Source organism: Procambarus clarkii, chromosome 44, assembly GCF_040958095.1.
Source record: "Procambarus clarkii isolate CNS0578487 chromosome 44, FALCON_Pclarkii_2.0, whole genome shotgun sequence".
NCBI classification, from domain to species: Eukaryota; Metazoa; Arthropoda; class Malacostraca; order Decapoda; family Cambaridae; genus Procambarus; species Procambarus clarkii.
Window position 1 is genome coordinate 8,426,697 of NC_091193.1, and position 21,708 is coordinate 8,448,404.

The 21,708-nt window shown below is 40.7% G+C and overlaps 1 protein-coding gene across 1 annotated transcript in view; it reads left to right on the top strand.

Annotated features, from left to right (window-relative positions):
* Positions 1 to 2,094: 2,094 nt before the first annotated feature.
* AIMP1 (aaRS-interacting multifunctional protein 1) overlaps positions 2,095 to 21,708 on the top strand; it is a 32,075-nt gene continuing 12,461 nt past the window's right edge. Inside the window, exons 1-4 of the mRNA XM_045725621.2 lie at positions 2,095 to 2,478; positions 10,823 to 10,957; positions 15,257 to 15,421; positions 19,877 to 20,041. Coding sequence (XP_045581577.2) covers positions 2,398 to 2,478; positions 10,823 to 10,957; positions 15,257 to 15,421; positions 19,877 to 20,041 — 546 coding nt within the window. The 5' untranslated portion in view covers positions 2,095 to 2,397. The remainder of the gene's footprint in view (positions 2,479 to 10,822; positions 10,958 to 15,256; positions 15,422 to 19,876; positions 20,042 to 21,708) is intronic.

The following is a 21,708-nucleotide window of genomic DNA, read 5'->3' on the forward strand; positions in this document are numbered from 1 at the left end:
CTAGTACATACAATGCCTAAAGCCACTATGACGCAAAGTGTTTCGGGCAGGAAAAACACTTAAGACTAAAACTTAATATTAATTGAGATTAAAGTATAAAATGTGTTGAGAAAATATATAAATAAAAATGGGGGGAACATGGCAGAAAAACAGCAAAAAATACAATTTGGTCGACAAACAGCATTGTTTAAACATAACAGACATGGGTTGACATTATAGGGGTAAGGTAGGTTACAGGGAGTTAATTGCGAAGTGCTTAGTTTTTATCTTAAACTGGTTGGGAGAGGTACAGTCTTTAACATGGTTGGGAAGGTCATTCCACATTCTGGGTCCCTTGATTTGTAGAGCATTTCTACTTTGATTAAGTCGTTCTCTTGGAATATCAAAAAGGTATTTGTTTCTGGTGTGGTGCTCATGGGTTCTGTTACAACCTTCAATGAAGCTTTTAAGGTCAGGATTGACATTACAGTTCAGCGTTTTATGTATATATATAAATAATACACATGAGAGGATGTGCAGTGACTTAATATCTAACATATTCAGAGATTTGAGTAGGGGTACCGAGTGATGTCTGGGGCCAGAGTTGGTTATTGTCCTAATAGCATCTTTGTGTTGAGTAATTAGAGGACGTAAATGATTTTGGGTAGTAGAACCCCAAGCACAAATACCATAGTTGAGATAAGGATAGATGAGAGAGTAATAGAGTGTCACCAGGGAAGGGCGAGGTACATAATGTCTGATCTTAGAAAGAATGCCAACAGTTTTTGAAACTTTTTTTGATATATTTAGAATGTGTCCCTGGAAATTCAGCTTGTGGTCAATGAGAACGCCAAGGAATTTGCCATTTACTTTGTTAGAAATTTGGGTATTGTTTATCCTGACATTTATTTGATTTGAGGATTTATTGCCAAACAAAATATAGAAAGTTTTGTCAATGTTGAGGGTGAGTTTGTTGGCAGTTAGCCAAAGATGGACTTTATTTAGCTCAGTATTCACTGTGACATTTAAAGCAAGGGGGGTCAGGACTGGAGTAAATGAAGGTTGTGTCGTCAGCAAATAGAATTGTTTTGAGGTGTTGGGAGGCATTTGGAAGGCCATTAATGTAGATGAGAAAGAGGAGAGAGCCAAGTATGCTGCCCTGAGGAACACCAATGTTGATGGGTAGGGTGGGAGAAATTGAATTATTCACAGAAACATACTGGAGCCTGTCAGTAAGGTAAGATTTGAGGTATTGCAGGGAATGACCTCTTACTCCATAATTATGTAATTTAATAAGAAGGTTTTGGTGGTTGACAGTGTCAAAAGCCTTATGCAGGTCCACAAATAACTCAACAGGGAACTCATTTTTATCGAGAGCTGCATGTATCAAGTTAATCATACTAATAAGTGCATCGTTAGTGCTTTTTTTTGGGTCTGAAGCCATATTGACAAGAGCTAAGTATATTGTGTTTGGCTAGATAAGCGTAAAGCTGCTTGTAGATTAGTTTTTCAAATATTTTTGACAAGTTTGGCAGAATTGATATAGGTCTGAAGTTGTTGACATCAGTGAGATCACCACATTTATGGACTGGGGTTACTCTCGCTTTTTTTTTAGAATACCTGGAAAAGTTTGGAGTTCAAGTGACTTGTTGTAGAACAATGTAGAGCAATAAAGCCATATATTCGCAATGGCTTGGCGCTTTCCCTTCACGACCAAAGATCACATTCACTCAAAAAAAAAAAAAAATCTACCACTAACGGGCTATTCATGCCCGTGCCACCGCTTGGGTGTCTTAATCTTCATCAATCAATCAATCAATCAATTGCTTTCCCCCTGATAGTTCCCTTCCCTCCCTTCTCTGATAAGAGTGAGCTCTGTTAACAAACATAGTAGTACAAACAGCTAGTGCGTTAAGCACTGATAATGGAAGCGCTAATTATATGATGAAGTGCCATGTATTTATTCATCTTCTTAACTTATTATTAACTTTTTTTGTCTCGTTTTGGTCATAATAGTGTCTTAGAAGACGAGAACGGCAGGGAACACAAGCTAGCGCATATTTATATACGAAAGGGTTCGTGTATACAAACTTATTTGTAAACGAACTGTCTTTTGTGTACTGAACCGACGGTATCCGAAACAGTTATAGTCCATTTGACCAGTCCCTCATTATCGCTACATCATTATGAATGAATTACGACAACATATATATATATATGCTAAGATATATTTATTAACAATCAGACTGTACATTAGTGAAATAATTAAAGATTATAATAAATACATTTAGTTGAGAGAAACGTTTTCTTAAGAATCGGCGACATTAGAGGATGTGAAGCGTGATGATATTTTGGTGTATGTGTGACCGGGTGGCGGAGAGTGTGTAGTCCTGTGTCCCTGCTCAGGTGTTGTACGTCATGGCCTCACCGCAAGTGCTTACCAGACTTGAACAGAGAGCAATTCAAGCAGAACATATGATTGAGCTGCTCACAAAACAGGTACATACATAAAACTGCAAAGTTTCGCTTGGATATTAGTGTTTCACCTCACGTTCACTACCAGGTCCTCGGCCTGTACTCGCCTAGTGCTTGCGGGGATTGAGCTCTGGCTCTTTGGTCCCGTCTCTCAACTGTCAGTCAACTGGTGTACAGGTTCCTGAGCCTTCTGGGCTCTATCATATCATAAGTTTGTATGGAGTCAGCCTCCACCACATCACTGCCTAATGCATTCCATCTGTTAACTACCCTTTCACTGAAAAAGTTATTTCTAACTTCCCTGTGGCTCATTTGGGTACTATGTTTCCACCTGTGCCTGGTCCGTAAATTACCCGGGTCCGTCTAATTACCACAAGCTACCACAAGCTACACAAGCTTCAGAAAGCTTCCTGGCAATACGTTAGTAATGAATATCTAACATCCTGGGAACTAAACAACACTCCCACAACCAGATAACACTCTCTAAGGATGGCCTTACACTGTCATCTGACTTAGAAATGGCGAATGAATTTAATAGCTTCTTTTCATCGATTGGTGCTAACCTTGCAAGTAAAATCCGACAGACTCAGACACATATCAACACATATCTCTCAGGCAGCTATCCAAACTATCTTCTCCTCTCACCAGTCAGCCCGTCAGATGTTGTGTCCATCATACACTCACTAAAAACCAAAGCTGGGAACATCAGTGAAATTCCATCCATTGTATACAAGAGCGCCTCCCACGCCCTTGTGCCACCTATAGCTCTGCTGTTCAACAAATCCCTTGAGTGTCATACCTTCCCTGATATCCTTAAAAAAGCAAGAGTAACGCCAGTTCATAAAGGAGGTAATCCGTCAGACATAAACAACTATAGACCAATATCGAACCTACCCATACTATCAAAAATATTTGAAAAAATTATCTACAAACAGCTCTACTCCAATCTCGTAAAATTCGACATTCTTAGCCCCTGTCAGTTTGGCTTCCGCTCTCAAAAGAGTACCAAAGATGCAATTATTAGTCTCCTTGATATAATTTACTCAGCCCTTGACAAAAATGAGTTTCCAATTGAACTCTTCATTGACCTGCCTTTGATACTGTTAATCACGATTACCTCTTATGTAAACTCCATCATTATGGAATCCGAGGCCATGCACTGGACTATATCCAATCCTATCTTAGTGATAGACACCAATGTGTAGCCATCAATAATATAATCTCTCCCATTCTACCAATAACCGTTGGAGTGCCGCAGGGCAGCATCTTGGGACCTCTTCTATTTCTTATATACATTAATGATCTGCCTAATGTCTCTAACATTCTGAAACCTATTTTGTTTGCTGGTGATACTACCCTCATCTACTCCAACCCCAACCCACATACACTAAATGATGTTGTTAATAATGAACTAAAAAAAGTCCACTTATGGATGTCAACCAACAAACTAACACTTAACATAGAAAAGACCTACTACATCCTATTTGGAAGCAAATCTACAAATGCAATTCAGCTTCAGATTGACAATGTAAACATTAGCAATAAAAATGATGGAAAGTTTCTTGGCATATTCCTAGACAAGAGACTCAACTTCAGTACCCACATACAACACATAACTAAGAAAGTCTCTAAAACAGTTGGTATACTCTCCAAAATCAGATATTATGTTCCTAACTCTGCTCTCATCTCTCTATATTATGCACTAATCTATCCCTATCTCAACTATGGTATCTGTGCATGGGGTTCAACCACTGCAAACCACCTCAAGTCCATCATCACCCAGCAAAAATCTGCTATCAGAATAATATCAAATTCTGCTTTCAGACAACACACAGCCCCCTTGTTTAACTCCCTAAACATGCTAAACATAATCTCACTCCACAAATTCTCTTGTGTCAACTACATTTACAAAACCCTGTTCTTAAATGCAAATCCTTGTCTGAAACTCTTCCTGGACAGATGTAATAGGACCCATTATCACCACACCAGAAATAAATATCTCTTTGATATCCCCAGAGTTAAACTTAATCTGTGTAAACACTCCATGCAAATAAAGGGACCCAGTTTATGGAACTCACTCCCTACTGAATTGAAAAGCTGTCCAACTTTTACATCATTCAAAATCAATACTAAAAAGTACCTAATTTCATCTTCATAGTTTTTCACTTTTTGCCTTAAAATTGCACTGTATCAATTGCTACCCAATCTCCCAACCTTTATGTTCCCAATTTGAACATCTTTACCATTGTGATCATTGCTGTTTTCTTATATGTGCTGCCAATCTGTTGTATGGTGTTTATAAATCTTGTTTATCTGTATCTTTTTGCTACCCAGTCTCCCAATCTTTATGTACCCAATCTGAACATCTTTACCATTGTGATCATTGCTGTCTTATATGTGCTGTCAATCTGCTGTATGGTGTCTATCAATCTTGTTTAAATTACTAATCAAGCTGTCAATGTAATCAATCAGAGCTTTAATAGAACAATGTGCTTTAATATACTTACTTATCTCTCTCATCTCATTTTTCTCTTGTAATGTATCTTTATCATTTATCAATTCTGATTGAAATTACCTACTTAAAATCATCTGCTAGATTAAGGACCTGCCCGAAACGCTGTGCGTACTAGTGGCTTTACAAGAATGTAAATACTGTACTATCCAATGTATTCTCACAAACCCAATGTACCTTCTTGTATGTATATATATAAATAAATAAATAAATAAATAAATAAATAAATATGATATGTTAGATTAGGCTGACCTAACTTAACCTAACCTAACCTAACTTAACCGAACCAAACCTAACCTAACCGAAGCTTGGATCGTCGACTTGATTTGGCGTCACCAGCTTTTTATTTTTGTCTAATTTCTTTATAAAAAGATAATTTATCAGATTAAAATTGTTTTTTCGTGTTGTACATTCAGCACATTATAATGAGTAAATATATCATATTTATTCATTACTAACGTATTGCCAGGAAGCTTTCTGAAGCTTGTGTAGCTTGTGGTAATTAGACGGACCGAATTACCCAAAGCCACCACGAGCTACCCAAAGCCTGCTAGCATTACGTAAGTAATAAGAACATTAGACTAAAGGTAACTGCAGAAGGTCTATTGGCCCACACGAGGCAGCTCCTATTTATAACCACCCAAAGTAATTACATAAGTAATGAATAAATATGGTATATTTACTCACTATAACGTTGGTGCTTAATGCAGAACATGATCAAACCTATTTTTACTCTGAAATAATCTAATTTCATAACAAAATTAGAAGTAAATATGTGACAGATGACACCATAGGAAGTCGACAGTCCTAGTGACAATGTTGTGGAGCGACTTATCCAAGATATATTGTCTCCTGGAAAGTGTTTGCTGGCATATCGGTCTACTATACACAGTGATCCAGTCATCGCACTTCATTGCTGAAATTGTTGCAAATTTAATTGGTTATATTAACAAGTAGAATGCATATTTATACTGTAATAATATCTAGCATAAATAGCCACAAAACATTTAATATTTATTTAAAAATGTGTCTCAAAGCTAAATCGACTCCATGGGACAATAGTTTTGTTATATAGATACTATCGTTATTCGTTAGTATGCGTTCGCTACTTAACTTCTGGGCGGCTCTTGCAATTATAGCCTGCAATATGCCCAGGCGCAAGAAATAAAAATTATTTTTTTCATCTTATAAGTGTTCACTGATCACGGGAAAAATAATAATAATAAATCGTAGGTGGCATATTTTGGCCGCAATAGGACGGGGGAAGTTGGCAAAAAAGAGGTGTTGACAGATCAAGCGCTTGAGGAGGTTTGCTCCACCCGAGCTGTCAGGCGGGAGTTGCCACAAAGATATTATTACCTAATTATTTCAATGTCTGATTTTTTCTCTGTTGTTTTGCAGTAATATTATTCAATAGTGTGTATTGTGTTATATTTATATAATAAAATGCGTGAACCAACTGTACAACTAAGCTGTTATGGTAAGACAAGACAATAAGAGGTCACCACACAGCTGATACTCCCTCCCTCACTTGCCAACATTCCTACTCCCACTATACTGTTTGTGCTCTTTTTATACTATATACTGTACACACACACATTATATATAAGTATCTACATATTTTGTTCACCATAACTGCACAGCTAAGGTGGTATGGTGAGTTCAGACAATGAGAGGTCACCACCTTTTTAGGCGGGACCAAAGAGCCAGAGCTCAACCCCCGCAAGCAAAATTAGGTGATTAGGTGAGTACAAAAGAGTCAGCTGACACTTCCCTCCCTCCCTTATTTGTTCAAGGCCAGATGCATTAACATTCCTCATCCAACCATACTGTTTGTGGTGTTATTATTCCTATATACACACATTATATATGAGTATAGTATCTACATGTTTTATTCAACAGAACTGTACAACTAAGCTGGTATGGTGTCCAAACAACATAGTGGCCACAATAAAATTGCATGACAAGAGACCCAGCAGATGTCACCTCTGTCACCAAAATGGCTCCTCCCAACATACTCCTTTTGCTGTTATTTCACTATATACACATGTTATGTATATGTATCTACATTTGTGTTCACTATAGCAAACTCACTAAGCTGGTATGGTGAGTGCAGACAATAACAGATGGCCACACAAAGTCAGCAGATGCTACCTCCCTCAGCATTTCTCATCCCCCATACTACACACAGCATTAATTATCACAACAATCCTGCTACTGTATTATCAGAATCCTGGTCTTTTTTATCACAGTCTGGGGTCTTCTGTAATACTATCATTGCTAAATAATACCAGTTACGTATTTATTTTTACAATTTTAGGTGATGCTGTTATCTCAAGCTGAACAACAGTGCTGTTAGCTTTTGCTGCATGTGCCAGCCTTGGTGGCTCACTCAGTACTGAGGCTCTCTCACCCAGGAATGTTGCCCATGATATTTTTTAAAAATGGATCTGCAGGCGAGGAGTCACAGTAACGTGGCTGAAATATGTTGACCGAACCCCACACTAGAAAGTGAAGGGACGACGACGTTTCGGTCCGTCCTGGACCATTCTCAAATCTCCTCCTTACCTCATCACATCGCCTCCTTACCTCATCATATTCGACTTCAGAATGGTCCAGGATGGACTGAAACGTCATCGTTCCTTCACTTTCGAGTGTGTGGTTTGGTAAAAAAAAAAAAAAAAATATGGATCTGTTTACAAGAGCCCTGTGGAAGCTGATGTGAACCACGTGCAGCTGTGGGGACTTTTAAATCTTGCATGATATTCTAACACATCAATAGCGGTGGTGTTCAATTCCGCGACAGTTACTCACCACAGCTATTGATGTGTTGTGCACTTAAGGGTTAAGCAACTTTTTCACACATAGAACACTGAACTCTACCGTCTCTGATATATTGTTTAATTAAGAGATTTACAAATGAACCTTGTATATGTATATGTTATCAGAAAGGCAGAGATAAAATTTGAGATAAAGATGGAAATATAGAGATAATAAAGATAATATAGATAGATAAAAAAGCAGAGATAAAATTTTTATACCAAACCGAAAGAGAATTCAAAAGGAGGAGCATGGAGAGTGTATGGAACTGGATACCAGATCCACTTGCATACCAGAATTACAGATACAATTACACACCAAAAGGGAACTACAACTACGACTGGCAACTGCCCTACAACAATCAGCACTGGTCAGAACAAACTCAATATGTCCAAGCACAATGGGCTTGCCGAAAAAGCCTCCCAGTCTAACCATCCCTATTAGAGTATCCTCGTTCATCTTTGCCAACATACAAGGACTAAAAACAAGAACAAACAACAAAGTACAGTTCATAAATGGCCTCCTCACGGAGTCAAATGCAGTATTTGGAGCTTTCACAGAAACCCATGCAGGGGAATTCTTGGACAGTGAGATCTGGATTCCAGGATATGACCTATACTGGTGTGAGAGGAAAATTAGGTCACATGGAGGAGTGGGTCTGTATATTAGGGAAGACCTTGTATGCTCGGAGCTCCTTAACGTTACAAATGAGGTGGTAGAGGTACTGGGATTAAAAATAGAGAAATAAACTTAGTGATTATTCTAATATGCAAACCGCCTGATGCAACGGCCGAGGAATTCACAGAACAGATAAACAAAATAGAGAATAGCTTTGATAATTTGGAGAACCCAATACCTGATATTATCTTCCTAGGTGACTTTAACTTGCCTAGTCTCAGATGGAGAATAGCAAACAATAATATTATACTAGGAAATCTATCGGGAGCTAACCAACCACAGATTAGAGAACTACTTAGATTTTGTGACACATTTTCATTCAACCAGCAGATTTCAGAGCCAACGAGAAATTAAAATATTCTAGATCTGGTCTTTATGAACAATTAAGACATTATCAGGGACATTACGATATCAGATACCACATACTCAGATCACAAGCTCATTGAAGTGCAAACGACCATCAATACTCAGAATAGACCTAAAACGTTGATCAAGTGAGAGGGGTTATTCAGTAAATTCAATTTTAATAATAAAAGGATAGACTGAGAGAAAATAAACGGGGAACATACAAACATTCAATGAGAAACTGTTCTAAGTAATACAAGTCCTACAGAAGGAATAGAAAAACTGACTTCGGAAGCGTATCAAGTCTGAAACATGTTCCTTTGAGGAAAGCCAGAAAGAGATCCAACGTAGAAAGAAAATGCAGACGACACTATAAAAGAAGGAAAAAATAACGGAAATGCTTAAGCAGACACGACTTTCCCGTCAAAGAAGGAATAATTTAAATAGGGAGATTGAAGAAATCGAGCGGAAATTGAAACACTCATATCAAACTGAAGAAAGGCAGTTAGAACAGAAAGCAATTCAGCAAATAAAGAAAAATCCAAAATACTTCTTTATATATGCGAAATCAAAAGCAAAAACAACTGCCAGTATTGGACCTATTTGTACAAGTGAAGATTCATACACGGAGGATGACAAAGAAATTAGTGAAATCCTAAAAAAGCAGTATGAGGACATGTTTAGCACTCCAATAAACAACATGAAAGTGGAAGATCCAGACAATTTCTTTATGTGGGACATCCAAACCCCTTGTAAATATAACTGATATCAACACGAGCGTACAAGACTTTGAAAGAGAAATTGAAAACATGCCCATGCACTCGGCCCCGGGTCCAGATTCATGGAATTCAATATTTATAAAGAAATGCAAAGTGCCGGTAGCACAGGCACTCAGTATAGTGTGGAGGAAGAGCTTGGATACGGGGGAGATACCAGAGCACTTAAAGTAGCAGACATAGCCCCTCTACACAAGGGTGGGAGCAAAGCATTGACAAAGAATTATAGACCAGTTGAACTAACGTTGCACATAATAAAAGTATTTGAGAGAGTGATTAGGAGTTGGGTCACTAGTTTCCTGGAGACTAATGACCTTCAAAACCCAGGCCAACATGAATTTTGACCGGGAAGATTGTGCCTCTCACAGCTACTTGATCACTACGACACTGAGGCATTAGAAGAAAACAGAATGCTCATGTGATATACACGGACTTCGCAAAGGCTTTCGATAAATGTGACCATGGAGTGATAGCACACAAAATGATGTCAGTGGGAATAACCGGTAAAGCAGGATACTTGATACTCGGTTTTCTGTCAAACAGGACTCGGCGAGTAACAGTCGACCATATAAAATCGAGTCCAAGTGCAGTTAAAAGCTCTGTACCTCAGGGTACAGTCCTTGCACCACTGCTTTTCCTTATTCTCATATCAGATGTAGACAAAAATACAAGTCACAGCTTCGTATCATCCTTTGCAGATGACACAAAAATCAGTATGAAAATTACCTCGGCTGAAGACATTGAAAAATTTCATGCTAATACTGTACTGTAATTTGAAAAAAAAATTGACAAACTAACATACTCAAAAGCCCCAGGTGTAGATGGAATCCAATCCAAAGTCTTAAAGGAACTGGCAGAAGATCTATGCCTACCGTTGAAACTACTTTCACAAAATCTCTGGATAAGGGATAGTCCCACTAGATTGGAAATATGCAAATGTTACTCCTATTTTCAAAAAAGGTAGAAAAACTCGTCAGAAAACTACCGGCCGATCAGCTTGACATGATACATCAGCAAGCTCATGGGGAGAATCCTCAGGGAAGAATCATTCACCAACTTTCAGTGAACATCCTTGTACAATCGACACAACATGGATTTCTGAAAAACAAAAAGCAGTCGGCTTCCTGACCTCATCGAGGCCACTAGGGTTAGTGACCCTCAGGTAAATTGGGTAAATATGACCAACATTGAGTTTCAATACTATAATAAATTTTATAACCACATTTATTATCCTCAGATTGGACAGTTGCAGTCTGTTGCTGTAGAAGTACGCAAAGATCAGTTGAAGAAGGAAAATCTAGAATTGCGCAAGGAAGTGGAGAGGCTAAAAAATTGCTTGCCGAGTCTTGAAAAATCCCAAGGAATCACTTTGGTAAAATAAATTTTTTTATTACCATATTATTTATGTCTGTCAGTAACACATCTCTTTCTGTGGGGAACCCCATCGGCTCCCTGAAGCTATCCGAACTGATGGTGCTTTATTAGTTTGGGGAGTAATCAGTCACAGGAGACCTTTGACTACCGGGAACCATGAGCCAGAACCTGGTCCCCTCAGAGGTGCAAGGAGCAATGGCCTATGAACACTTTACATTTAAAGTAGGTCATATTTTGCCATCGGTCAGGGCTAAAGAAAAACAAGCGACAGTCTGGTGAAAATTGCTACCTACATCCAGAAAGAGCAAAGAAGTTCTCCTAGAAAGAAAGCAAACCAGTAACCCTTCATGCAACTAGTGCACTTGCTTGTTAGTGCTACCCTACCCCCCCCCCCTCTCCAGGGGCAAGGGAGAGATGGCTCAAGTAAGCCGGCAGCCCACCACCTCGGTTCTTGAACTGATGTGCTGGCGGTCAGCTCGGTCACCTCTGGCCTCAAGTTCCTGTTCTGGATTATGTCCCTGTGTGGCTGTACCAGCAGTGTATGTAGCTTAGTGGCCAGGTATCTTACTGTGAGTGGAGCAGCATGCGCCTAGGGTGATTTTCCCTAGGTGCTCCGTAAGTACAGTACTACCCTTGCATTTCAGGGTTATCTTTCCTGGGGTGTTCGTGATTTTTACTCTCCGGTAAGGACTTCCGTGTTTGAGGTTGTCTTTGCCTTTGGGGTGCGTTGGTAATTTTGGGTCTTGCCATCTTGCCCCGGGTAGGGAAGTGTTTTTGCTGGGTTTGGGCGCACTGCAGTTAGCGCAGTCTGCTTTACTTCTAATGCAACGGCTGATGTCTCTCTCCAGCTGCTAGTTTGCTAGCGGTGTGATTTTGGGGGCTTAAATTTTGTTTTTCATTTTTCTGGAGTTTTGCCTGTATAGACAGAGGGCAGCGGCTTAACTCCTTATTAGGTTCGCTTAGGTTGTGGTGGCCCCCTTCTGTTGCCCCAGAAGTTTTCGCTGCTGCTACTGGTAGTCAAGCTACTGGTTCGCTCAAGTTCTTCTGTGTGTGCCTCCTCTTTCCTGCACTTGTGATGAGGGTCTGGTGCAATTACATGCTCAGGTTCCTACTCTTTCAAGTGTTGGCGGGTAGTGACTTTTTGGGCTCGCAGTCATTTGGCCTCTGTCTTGTGCTTCTTCGGTCTTCAAGAGCTTTCTTTGGAATGGCTTTCATCAGATGTGAGGGCGTTGAGTGAGGGGCCTTCGGCTGGGGTTCTGGTTTTCGCTGCTGCTGTGTCGTTTTTTCCCTGCTGAAGCTGTTTGCGGTGATCCTCCGGGTGGCAGTTTCTATGTTTTTTACCTGTCGCCTCATATATTGGTAGGCTGTGCTAGCTCTCTTTAGATTCGGCTTGGGCCCTAGCTCTGCTGGGCCTTTGTTCTTCGCTTCTGGTTTTTCTGATGTTGGTGTATTGCCACTTGTATGGTGATCAGGTTTCTTCCTTGATGGTGTCCCACCTGCGGTCTTCGTCTCAGCGACCGTATAAAGTCTCCTGACGATCTTTGTCATTTCTTTTCCCTTTGTAGGGTGTTTTCTGTTAAGTTTTTGTCTTTCTTGGCTTTTTATGGGCCATCATCTCATGCCAATTACTGTTGTTTCTTATCGTTCCGTACTGGTGGAGCTGTTCCAGCTTGTGTTCTGGGTGGATGTCACTTTTGCTCTGTTCCACAAGCTTTCTCGTGCATTTTTCACCTCCGGCCTGTTCATGCACCACCTGAGCCATTCTAGACTTTGGACTGGGTGCTCTTTTCTCTCCTCCCATCGGTTTGTTGTGGCCCCTTCGGTCCGGGATTGTTTTATGAAAGCCTTGTTTTTGTTGGCTTTGGCCTCTGGGGGCCGGGTTGGGGAGCTTCATGTTCTTCTTTGGTGCGGAGGGTTCTGCTTCTTTGGTCCTGGAGGTCGTTTTGTTTGTCTGCAGCCCTCTTTCTTTTCTGGCGAAGTATGAGATGGCTGGCTTCCGGAGGACTCTCTTGGTGGTGGATGCTTGGTTGGTTAGGCCAGGGGTGAATTATGTCTTATGTCCAGTGGCGGCTTTGTCACTACCTGCGGGCTACTGGTTCGGTGGTGGTGGACTTGATTTGAGTTGATCTGGTTTCCCTGGTTCCCTGTTCTAGGGCTGGTGTGTGTCAGGTTGTCCGCAGTGTCACCAAGTTTAGCCAGCCTGTGGTCTACTCTCATGCCCATGTGAGGAAGTATGTTGCTCTGGCTGCTGTCTTTGGAAATGTCTTGGGTCGACATTTGGGAGCGAGGGTTTTGGAAGTCGAACAGGGTCCTGGCCACCAGGTATCTTGTGAAAGTTCGAGACCCTCTCCAGCTTTGTGTTGCTTTGGGACGTCTGTCGCAGCCTGATGTCTCATCTTCGTCTTGAGACCTGCGGTGCTGCTGCCTCTTGGGTAAGTCCCAGTTTTACGTATCTGTGGGTAGTTTGCATCAAGGAGCGATGGGGCTTCCCACAGAAAACCAGCGTTGAATGTAATGAAATGCCATTTTCCTCTGTTTGGATGTAGGTTGCAATTTTCACCAGCTTGTAGTATGTTTTATATCTTTGTACCCCATGATGTTCAAAAGTACAGTACAGTATGCTGCTCTTGTGGCGGATTTTGGCAACATGTCTTGGGTCGCCATTTGGGTGCTGGAGTTTTGGAAGTCGAACAGGCTCCTGGCCGCCTGGTATCTCGTGAACGTTCCGGTTCCTTCATAGCCGTCTGTGGCCTTGGGTCACCTATCGCAACTGTCTGTCTCTTCCTTGTCTCGAGACCTGCGGTGCTGCCACCTCTCGGGTTAATCCCTGTTTTACGTATCGGTGGGTAGTTAGCTTCAGAGCCAATTGGGCTCCCCACAGAAAACCAGCATAGAATATAATGAAAAGCCATTTTCTGGGTGAGCCCCAGAGGCTCCCTGACACCCACCTTCCTTCCGGTCGGCATATTTCGTCGTTCAAAAAACTGGGGTGGTGGGCTGCTGGCTTTGGGCTTTCTCCCTTTGGGGGTTGTGGGTTGTGGGGTAGCACTAACGAGTGGGAGTGATAGTTGCATGAAGTGTTGCTTGTTTGGTTTCTTTCTAGGGGAGTTATTTTGATATTTTAGGTTGTAGATTGCACAGGTTAACCAGACAGTGGTTTATTTTGATTCCCCTACCTTTCTGGGTCCTTCCCTGGTCGATGTCAATTATTACTTCTCTGAGGGGGAGGGGGGGGGACAGGTTCTGGTTCGCAGTCCCCAGTCGGAAAAAGGATTCCTGTGACTGATGACCCCAAACTAATATAGCATATATCAGTTTGGTTAGTTTCAGGGAGCCTACAGGGCTCGCACAGAAAATGGTGTTTCATTACATACAATGCTGGTTTTTTTCTGCCTATATTGACTCTTGTAGATCTGGCAAATGTAAAGTTTCATGCTGATTATATTAATTTGCAGTTAGTGTTTTCCAAATTTAATACTTTGCTATGCAAAAATATGAAGTGTAGGATTGTTAGCAAGTCAAAAGTGCTATTGAACATGATAGGCTGAACCACATTTGTGATAGATTTTGTTTTTCAATAAATTGCTTAATAAGTTTTAGAGGTGTCATGTTGAAATACATTTTTAATTTGAAAGTGACATTCTAAAATGCTACAAACACTACTAGGGGGGATTTATATCTAGGCTAGCTGAAGGGTGATTCAGAAGAATCTGTGGTAATGTTTCCCTTCTCTATCCAAGTATAGTAGTAGCATAGCTAACTCTGGGTGCCTCCTGTTGTTGTCAATGATATCCATAACATAATAATTAGCAGAATTATCTTCTCATTGCTCAATATTTGCCATTAGTTCCTTGTAAATCCAGACACTTACGCTGAGAATCATTAACAGGAGTGGATACTTAAAAAAAAAATATTTTGTGGTACTGTATTTTACTTTCAAAAGTTAAATTCTTTTATTTAGATAAGTATTTTATTGACAAAAATGCAGTACACTGTACTCTTAGATAAATGTTATTGCAAAATTTATATAGCAGGTAAAGAGATAATTTCTGGATTATACAAAACAGCAAATTCATTTTCAGCTGATGTGAAGTAAGTTTAACCAGAACCACTTGGATCATCTTTAGTCATTATTAATTGTGAATTAAGACATGCAATTTACCTCTAAAAGTCATTATTTAGCTGTACAGTTTATTCATATTTTACAAAGTACTGTACTGTATAGTATTTTGATTTTGATAATTGTTTTCTTTAACTTCTGTGTAATAATAATTTTTTGTTTTGTGTGTCTTTTTAGAAAAGTGATAAAAAACTTGAGAAGAAAGAGAAGATGGCAGCAGGAGGGGGAGGGAAGCAGCAAGATGATAACGTTCCTGTAGATGTGTCACGTTTAGACTTCAGAGTCGCAGAAACTGTGTCTGCAAAGAAGCATCCAGATGCAGATTCACTCTATGTTGAAGAGGTATTTAATGGATGCTCATTACTACTTGGCTATCACAATAGCATATATTAAAGTATTTTAACATTTAGTTTTATGCCCAAAAATTAAAAAACAAAAATTTAGATTTTTGTTTTCTCATTTTTTCTCATTTTTTATCGGCCAATTTGCATGAAACTTCTACACCTTACAGAACGTATGCCTATCTGTAAGGGTGCAAATGTTGGAGGAAATTGGTTGAAGTCAACTTCAACCACAGGTGGCAGTGTTTGATCTCATTTATTGTCAAGTAACATAAAATTAACTCTCCTCTTTCATTTTTTTTTCAATTTACATGAAATTTACACCTTGTATGTAGAGTTAACGTCTAATATCGTTATAGAACACTTTATTCCGAAGTTCAATTATTGATTTTATAAATATCTGCAAACATGAAATATTGGCATATATTTTTGGAGAACTATGACTACTTGTATTAGTAAAACTAAAAATATTTTGGATAATCCTTTCTATACAAATCCTTAATTATATGCTAATGTAATAGATGAGTGTCATAGAAATGATTTCATTTGAAAATTGTGGTTGTAGAGTTTATTGAAAATGTGTAAAATTCGTTACAAAAAAAAAATCTCTTCTATTTAGGGTGCAATACTGAAACGTAGAACAGTTGCAGCCCTTCTTATATACAACTAGTAAAAAAAAGTTTGGTTCATATTAAACAATATTTAAAAATAATGAAATATGTACCCTTAAGTAGCACTCTAACCCAGCTGCTAATTTTCCAAATGGTCAGGCCTCTGCCATCAGATGGCAGCACCCCAAGCCAATACCAGTTACCTAGCCTCAAGCTCTCTCACATACCTTCAGACTTGTCTACATGGTTGTTTGAGACTACATTCAGTTAAACCAATTACATTCACCCTTAGGAATTGTAGTCTCATTCATTTGGGTCATGCTATATACTGTACTTGTTAATTCAGCTTTTGTGTTTGTGAATTTTATGAGCTGTGCCTCCTTGGTAGCTTCCCTTACTTAAACATGTGGCCATCATAGAACATGACACCTTGAACTTGACATCTTGGCTCCAAGTACCCCCATGTAGACAAGTACTGTTTCAAACCCATCTTATTGCTCTTCCAATGGCCAGGAAGCTCAGTGGAGAGGGTTGCAATCCAATCCCTGGGCAAAAGTCTCTCCATGAAACTTAGCAACTCACTTGATACTCCTTCCAAACTTGAGCCAAACCCAAACTCAAAGATCTAAACCCAACTTCAATAATTGCCAGGACCCTCTCCTTTCAATTTTGCTACATGTGCATTATGCTCACTCTTGAATACTTCAATCCAGCTTTACTTAGTTCTGTTCACTACATATCATCTGAAATAATACAATGCAAATGTATTAGCAATATCTCAAAAGAGAATGACAAAGTAACATAATAAATTTTACAAACGAGAATGAATTCTATGTAGTGAATGATATTTAGAAATATAATGTGCATTGTGCTCAATCTGTTTGTCTGCCTCTGTACTTTTTGATCAACTTTAGTCATTTTAGGGCATGCTTCCCTGATGCTAAGTGATGATGATAACCTGTGTGCCTTTGAAGCTGTTTGCACAGATTCTGCAGGATGCACTGTTGCGGTTTTCACTGCACGCCTCACGTGTCGGCAGGTGGTGCTCGCTTCTTCCTTATAATCCGCTTGGGCCCTGGCTCTTAGATTGTCTTCGCCCTTTTGTCCTTTATTGTTTGCGGCTTCTGTGGTCGAAAAATATATTCAAGCTGTTTCCTCCAGCTCCCGCCTTATGTCTGACTTGTTGGTTCTCCAGGGGTCCCGGGTGGGTTCCTCCTGGAGGGGGTCGTGCCAGGAACCACCTCAATGAGTGGTTCCGCTTGTTGAGGTGGGCCTCAGGTGCCAGTTTCAGAGCCGGTGCTGCCTTCGATCCCGGCTGTGCCTGGTCTGCTTGATGCCTGCTTGATGGGGTTCTGGCAGTTCTTCTACTGCCCAAGCCCAGCCCATGGCTAGGCTTGACTTGTGAGAGCTTGGTCCACCAGGCTGTTGCTTGGAGCGGCCCGCAGACCCACATACCCACCACAACCTGGTTGGTCCGGCACATTTTTTTAGAAAACAATCTAGTTTTCTCTTGAAGATTTCCACGGTTGTTCCGGCAATATTTCTTATATTCGCTGGGAGGACGTTGAACAACCGCGGACCTCTAATTTTTTACAGTCTTCTCTGATTGTGCTTATGGCACCTCTGCTGCTCGCTGGTTCTATTCTGCATTTTCTTCCATATCGTTCACTCCAGTACGTTTTTATTTTAGTGTAGATTTGGGACCTGACCCTCCAGTATTTTCCATGTGTGTATTATTTGGTATCTCTCTCTCGTCTACTTTTTAGTGAGTTCAGTTGGAGAGCTTTAAGACGATCTCAATAATTTAGGTGCTTTATCACGTTTATGTGTACTGTTTATGTTCTCTGTATTCCCTCTATATCAGCAATCTCTCCTGCTCTGAAGGGGAAGTGAGTACTGAGCAGTACTCAAGAAGGGACAGCACAAGTGATTTGAAAAGTACAACCATTGTGATGGGATCCCTGGATTTGAATAAATCGGCGCAGTGCTCGCTCTGTGCGCAGGTGGGGTTCTCATGTGGGGCGTTGGCCCTTTTGCGGTTCGCTCCATTGATGGGGCGATGTGGGGTGGGTAGGCTTGCTCTGTTCGCTTATGCCTGGTCCCACGGTTCGTGGGCTTTTCAGGTCATTTCTCGCAGCCTTCAATGGCGTTGGGTGGCTCCTTCCCCTTCGAGGGGCTCGGGACTTGCAGGGCAAGTCTCCTCTTCTGCGCTCTGTCAGGTCGTCTAGGAGTAGTGCTTGGGCGTGGTCAAAACAACGACGTCCCTCAGGGTATGGCTATGTTGGCTGTTCTGGTTCCTTCAGGGACGTTCCTTCCGCCTCTCTTGCTATCGTTGGGTTACCTAACGGTAGCGGTAACCCAACCCCAACATCGGCTGCTGCATTGCCGAAAAACCCTTCCTCTAAGGGTTTTTCGGGATTCATTGCCTTGGTGCCTACCCAAGAGCTCGCTCAATGTGTTCACAGACGTGTTGTTTCTCGGCTGGGGCTTGGTGACCAGTACTCGCCAGGCTGGCCAGGGGTGGTGGGGTTCGTCCTTCTGTTGAACCCACAGCATGGTGCGGGAGTTTGCGGCGGTGTGGTTTACGCTTCGGAGGGTTCGGGTCGCCTGTAGATCAACGATCCGGTTCTATTCAGACTTCCTGGTGGTTCATTGCCTGAACCGAGGGGGAAGGGGCTCGATGCGATCCTTGGCTCTTTGGGGCTGGTCACTTCAGGTGATTCATCTGCTGAGTTCTCGGGGTTTGGCTCTCCTGGCGGTTTGTGTACGGGGGGGGGGGGGGGTTGTCCAACGTCTAGGTGGATGGCCTGTACTGGTCCCTTCCCCCTGTCCACAGAATGGACGGTATGTGCTGGCTCATTCAGTTGGCTCTGCCAGACGTTCAGGCGCCCGGAGGTGGACCTCTTCACATCGGCTTGGCCGAGGCGTCTTCCGATATATGTGGCGCCGTTTCCTAACCACGAGGCTGTCGGGATCGGCGCCTTCCAGCAGGACTGGTCGAGGTGGGGGTTCCTGTATCTCTTTCCCCTGATTCAGCTGTTGCTCCAGGTCCTGGCTCGCTTGGAGACTTACTAAGGGCGGGTAGTCCTCTTTGCCTTATGGTGGCAGACCCAAGCTTCAGGCGCAGCTTGCCCGGTGACTTTGAGTTGAGGTGTGGAGCACCGGCTGCCTCTTGGGTAAGTCCCCCTTTCTTATTTTGTCTTTGGTGAAGTAGCTTCGGGGAGCCATAGGGGGTCCCCCAAGAAAACCAACGATGAATGTAATGAAACGCCATTTTCTGGGTGAATCCCAGAAAATAGCAACTGGCAACCCTCTCTCCCTCCAGTCGCCAGTTTTTCGCGTATTAAGATATCCAGCCTCAGAACTGCGGTGTGGATCGCCGGTGTGGGGTCTCTGGCTTTCTCCTGGGGAGGGTGGGAGCTGTGCAGACATGCGATGCAGCTCATGTGACGTCAAGCTTGTTTGCTCGTTCTCATTTAGGGAGTTCTGTCCACTCGTTTGTCTATTTTTATTGTTTTCATCAGAATAGGGGTTTGTTTTGTGGCACTTATCTTTCTGGGTGCCTGTCCCCTTCGATGGCAGATATAAAATGCTCCACAATCACATGTGCATTTCTATAGGCCATTGCTCCTCGTTCCTCTCTGAGGGGTCAGGTTCTGGCCGTGGTCCCCGGTAAGCCTAGAACTTCACCCTCGTTGACTGATGCCAAAAGTTAGGACAATCCCTATCAGCCTGGATAGCTCTGGGGAGCCTCCAGGACTCGTCCAGAAAATGGCGTTTCATTACATTCAATGCTGTTTTTTTTTTTTAACTTCTTTGTAAAAATTTTTTTTTGTGTTTTTTAGAAAAGTGATAAAAAACTTGAGAAAAAACAGAAGACAGCAGCAGGAGGGGGAGGGAAACAGCAGGAAGATAACGTTCACGTAGATGTGTCACGTTTAGACTTCAGAGTCGCAAAAATTGTGTCTGCAAAGAAGCATCCAGATGCGGATTCACTCTATGTTGAGGAGGTATTTAATTGATGTTCGTTACTTTACCCTACTATATAAAGATTATTCTGAATAATTAAGAACATAAGAACAAAGGTAACTGCAGAAGGCCTATTGGTCCATATAACCATCCAATCCCACTTGTATACATATCCAAACCACGCTTGAAACAATTGAGGGACCCCACCTCCACCACCTTAAGCGGTAATTGGTTCCACAAATCAACAACCCTGTTACCGAACCAGTATTTACACAAGTCTTTCCTAAATCTAAACTAATTCAATTTATACCCATTGTTTTGTGTTGTCATGTGTTGATACTTTTAATACCCTATTAATATTCCTTTTGTTATGTCCATTCATCGACTTGTAAACCTCTATCATGTCACCCCAGAACTCTTCACCTTTCCAGTAAATGCAATTTAAGCTTTGTTAATCTTTCTTCGTATGACAGGTTTCTAATTTTGGGAATTAACTTAGTCATCCTACGCTGGACACATTCAAGTGAATTTATATCCATTCTATAGTACGGCTACCAAAACTGAACTGCATAATTTAAATGGGGCCTAACCAGAGCAAGATATACCTGAAGAACAACACCAGGTGTCTTGTTACTAACGCTTCGATTAATAAATCCGTGTCCTATTTGCCTTATTACGAACACTCATGCATGGATGTTTTGGTTTTAAATTCTAACTAATCATAACTCCCAGATCCCTTTTGCAATCCGACTTGGCAATCTCAACACCATCTAGCTCGTATCTTGTAAATCTATCATCATTACCTAGCCTCAAAACTTTACATTTGTCAGCATTAAACTGCATCTGAAAATCTTTTGACCATTTCAAAACCCTATTTAGATCGACTTAAAGTGATAGCGAGTCTTTTTCCATGTTTATTTCCCTATAAAATATATATATATATATATATATATATATGTCGTACCTAGTAGCCAGAACGCACTTCTCTGCCTACTATGCAAAGCCCGATTTGCCTAATAAGCCAAGTTTTCATGAATTAATTGTTTTTCGACTACCTAACCTACCTAACCTAACATAACCTAACTTTTTTGGCTACCTAACCTATCCTAACTTATAAAGATAGGTTAGGTTAGGTTAGGTAGGGTTTGTTAGGTTTGGTCATATATCTACGTTAATTTTAACTCCAATAAAAAAAAATTGACCTCATACATAATGAAATGGGTAGCTTTATCATTTCATAAGAAAAAAATTACAGAAAATATATTAATTCAGGAAAACTTGGCTTATTAGGCAAATTGGGCCTTGCATAGTAGGCCGAGAAGTGCGTTCTGGCTACTAGGTACGATATATATATATATATATATATATATATATATATATATATATATATATATATATATATATATATATATATATATATATATATATATATATATATATATATATATATATATATACACATACATACATACATACATACATACATACATACAGTGGAACCTCTATTAACGAGTTTAATCCGTTCTGGCACCGAGCTCGTTATCTGGAAAACTCGTCTTAAGAAACAAATTTCCCCATTTAAAATAAAGGAAATAAATTTAATCCGTTCCACTCCCAAAAACATCCATACTTGTATGACATTTTTTTATGTAAATATAATACTGCACATGTAATTATAAATGTTTTGTTATACTGTTTTAATGTTTAC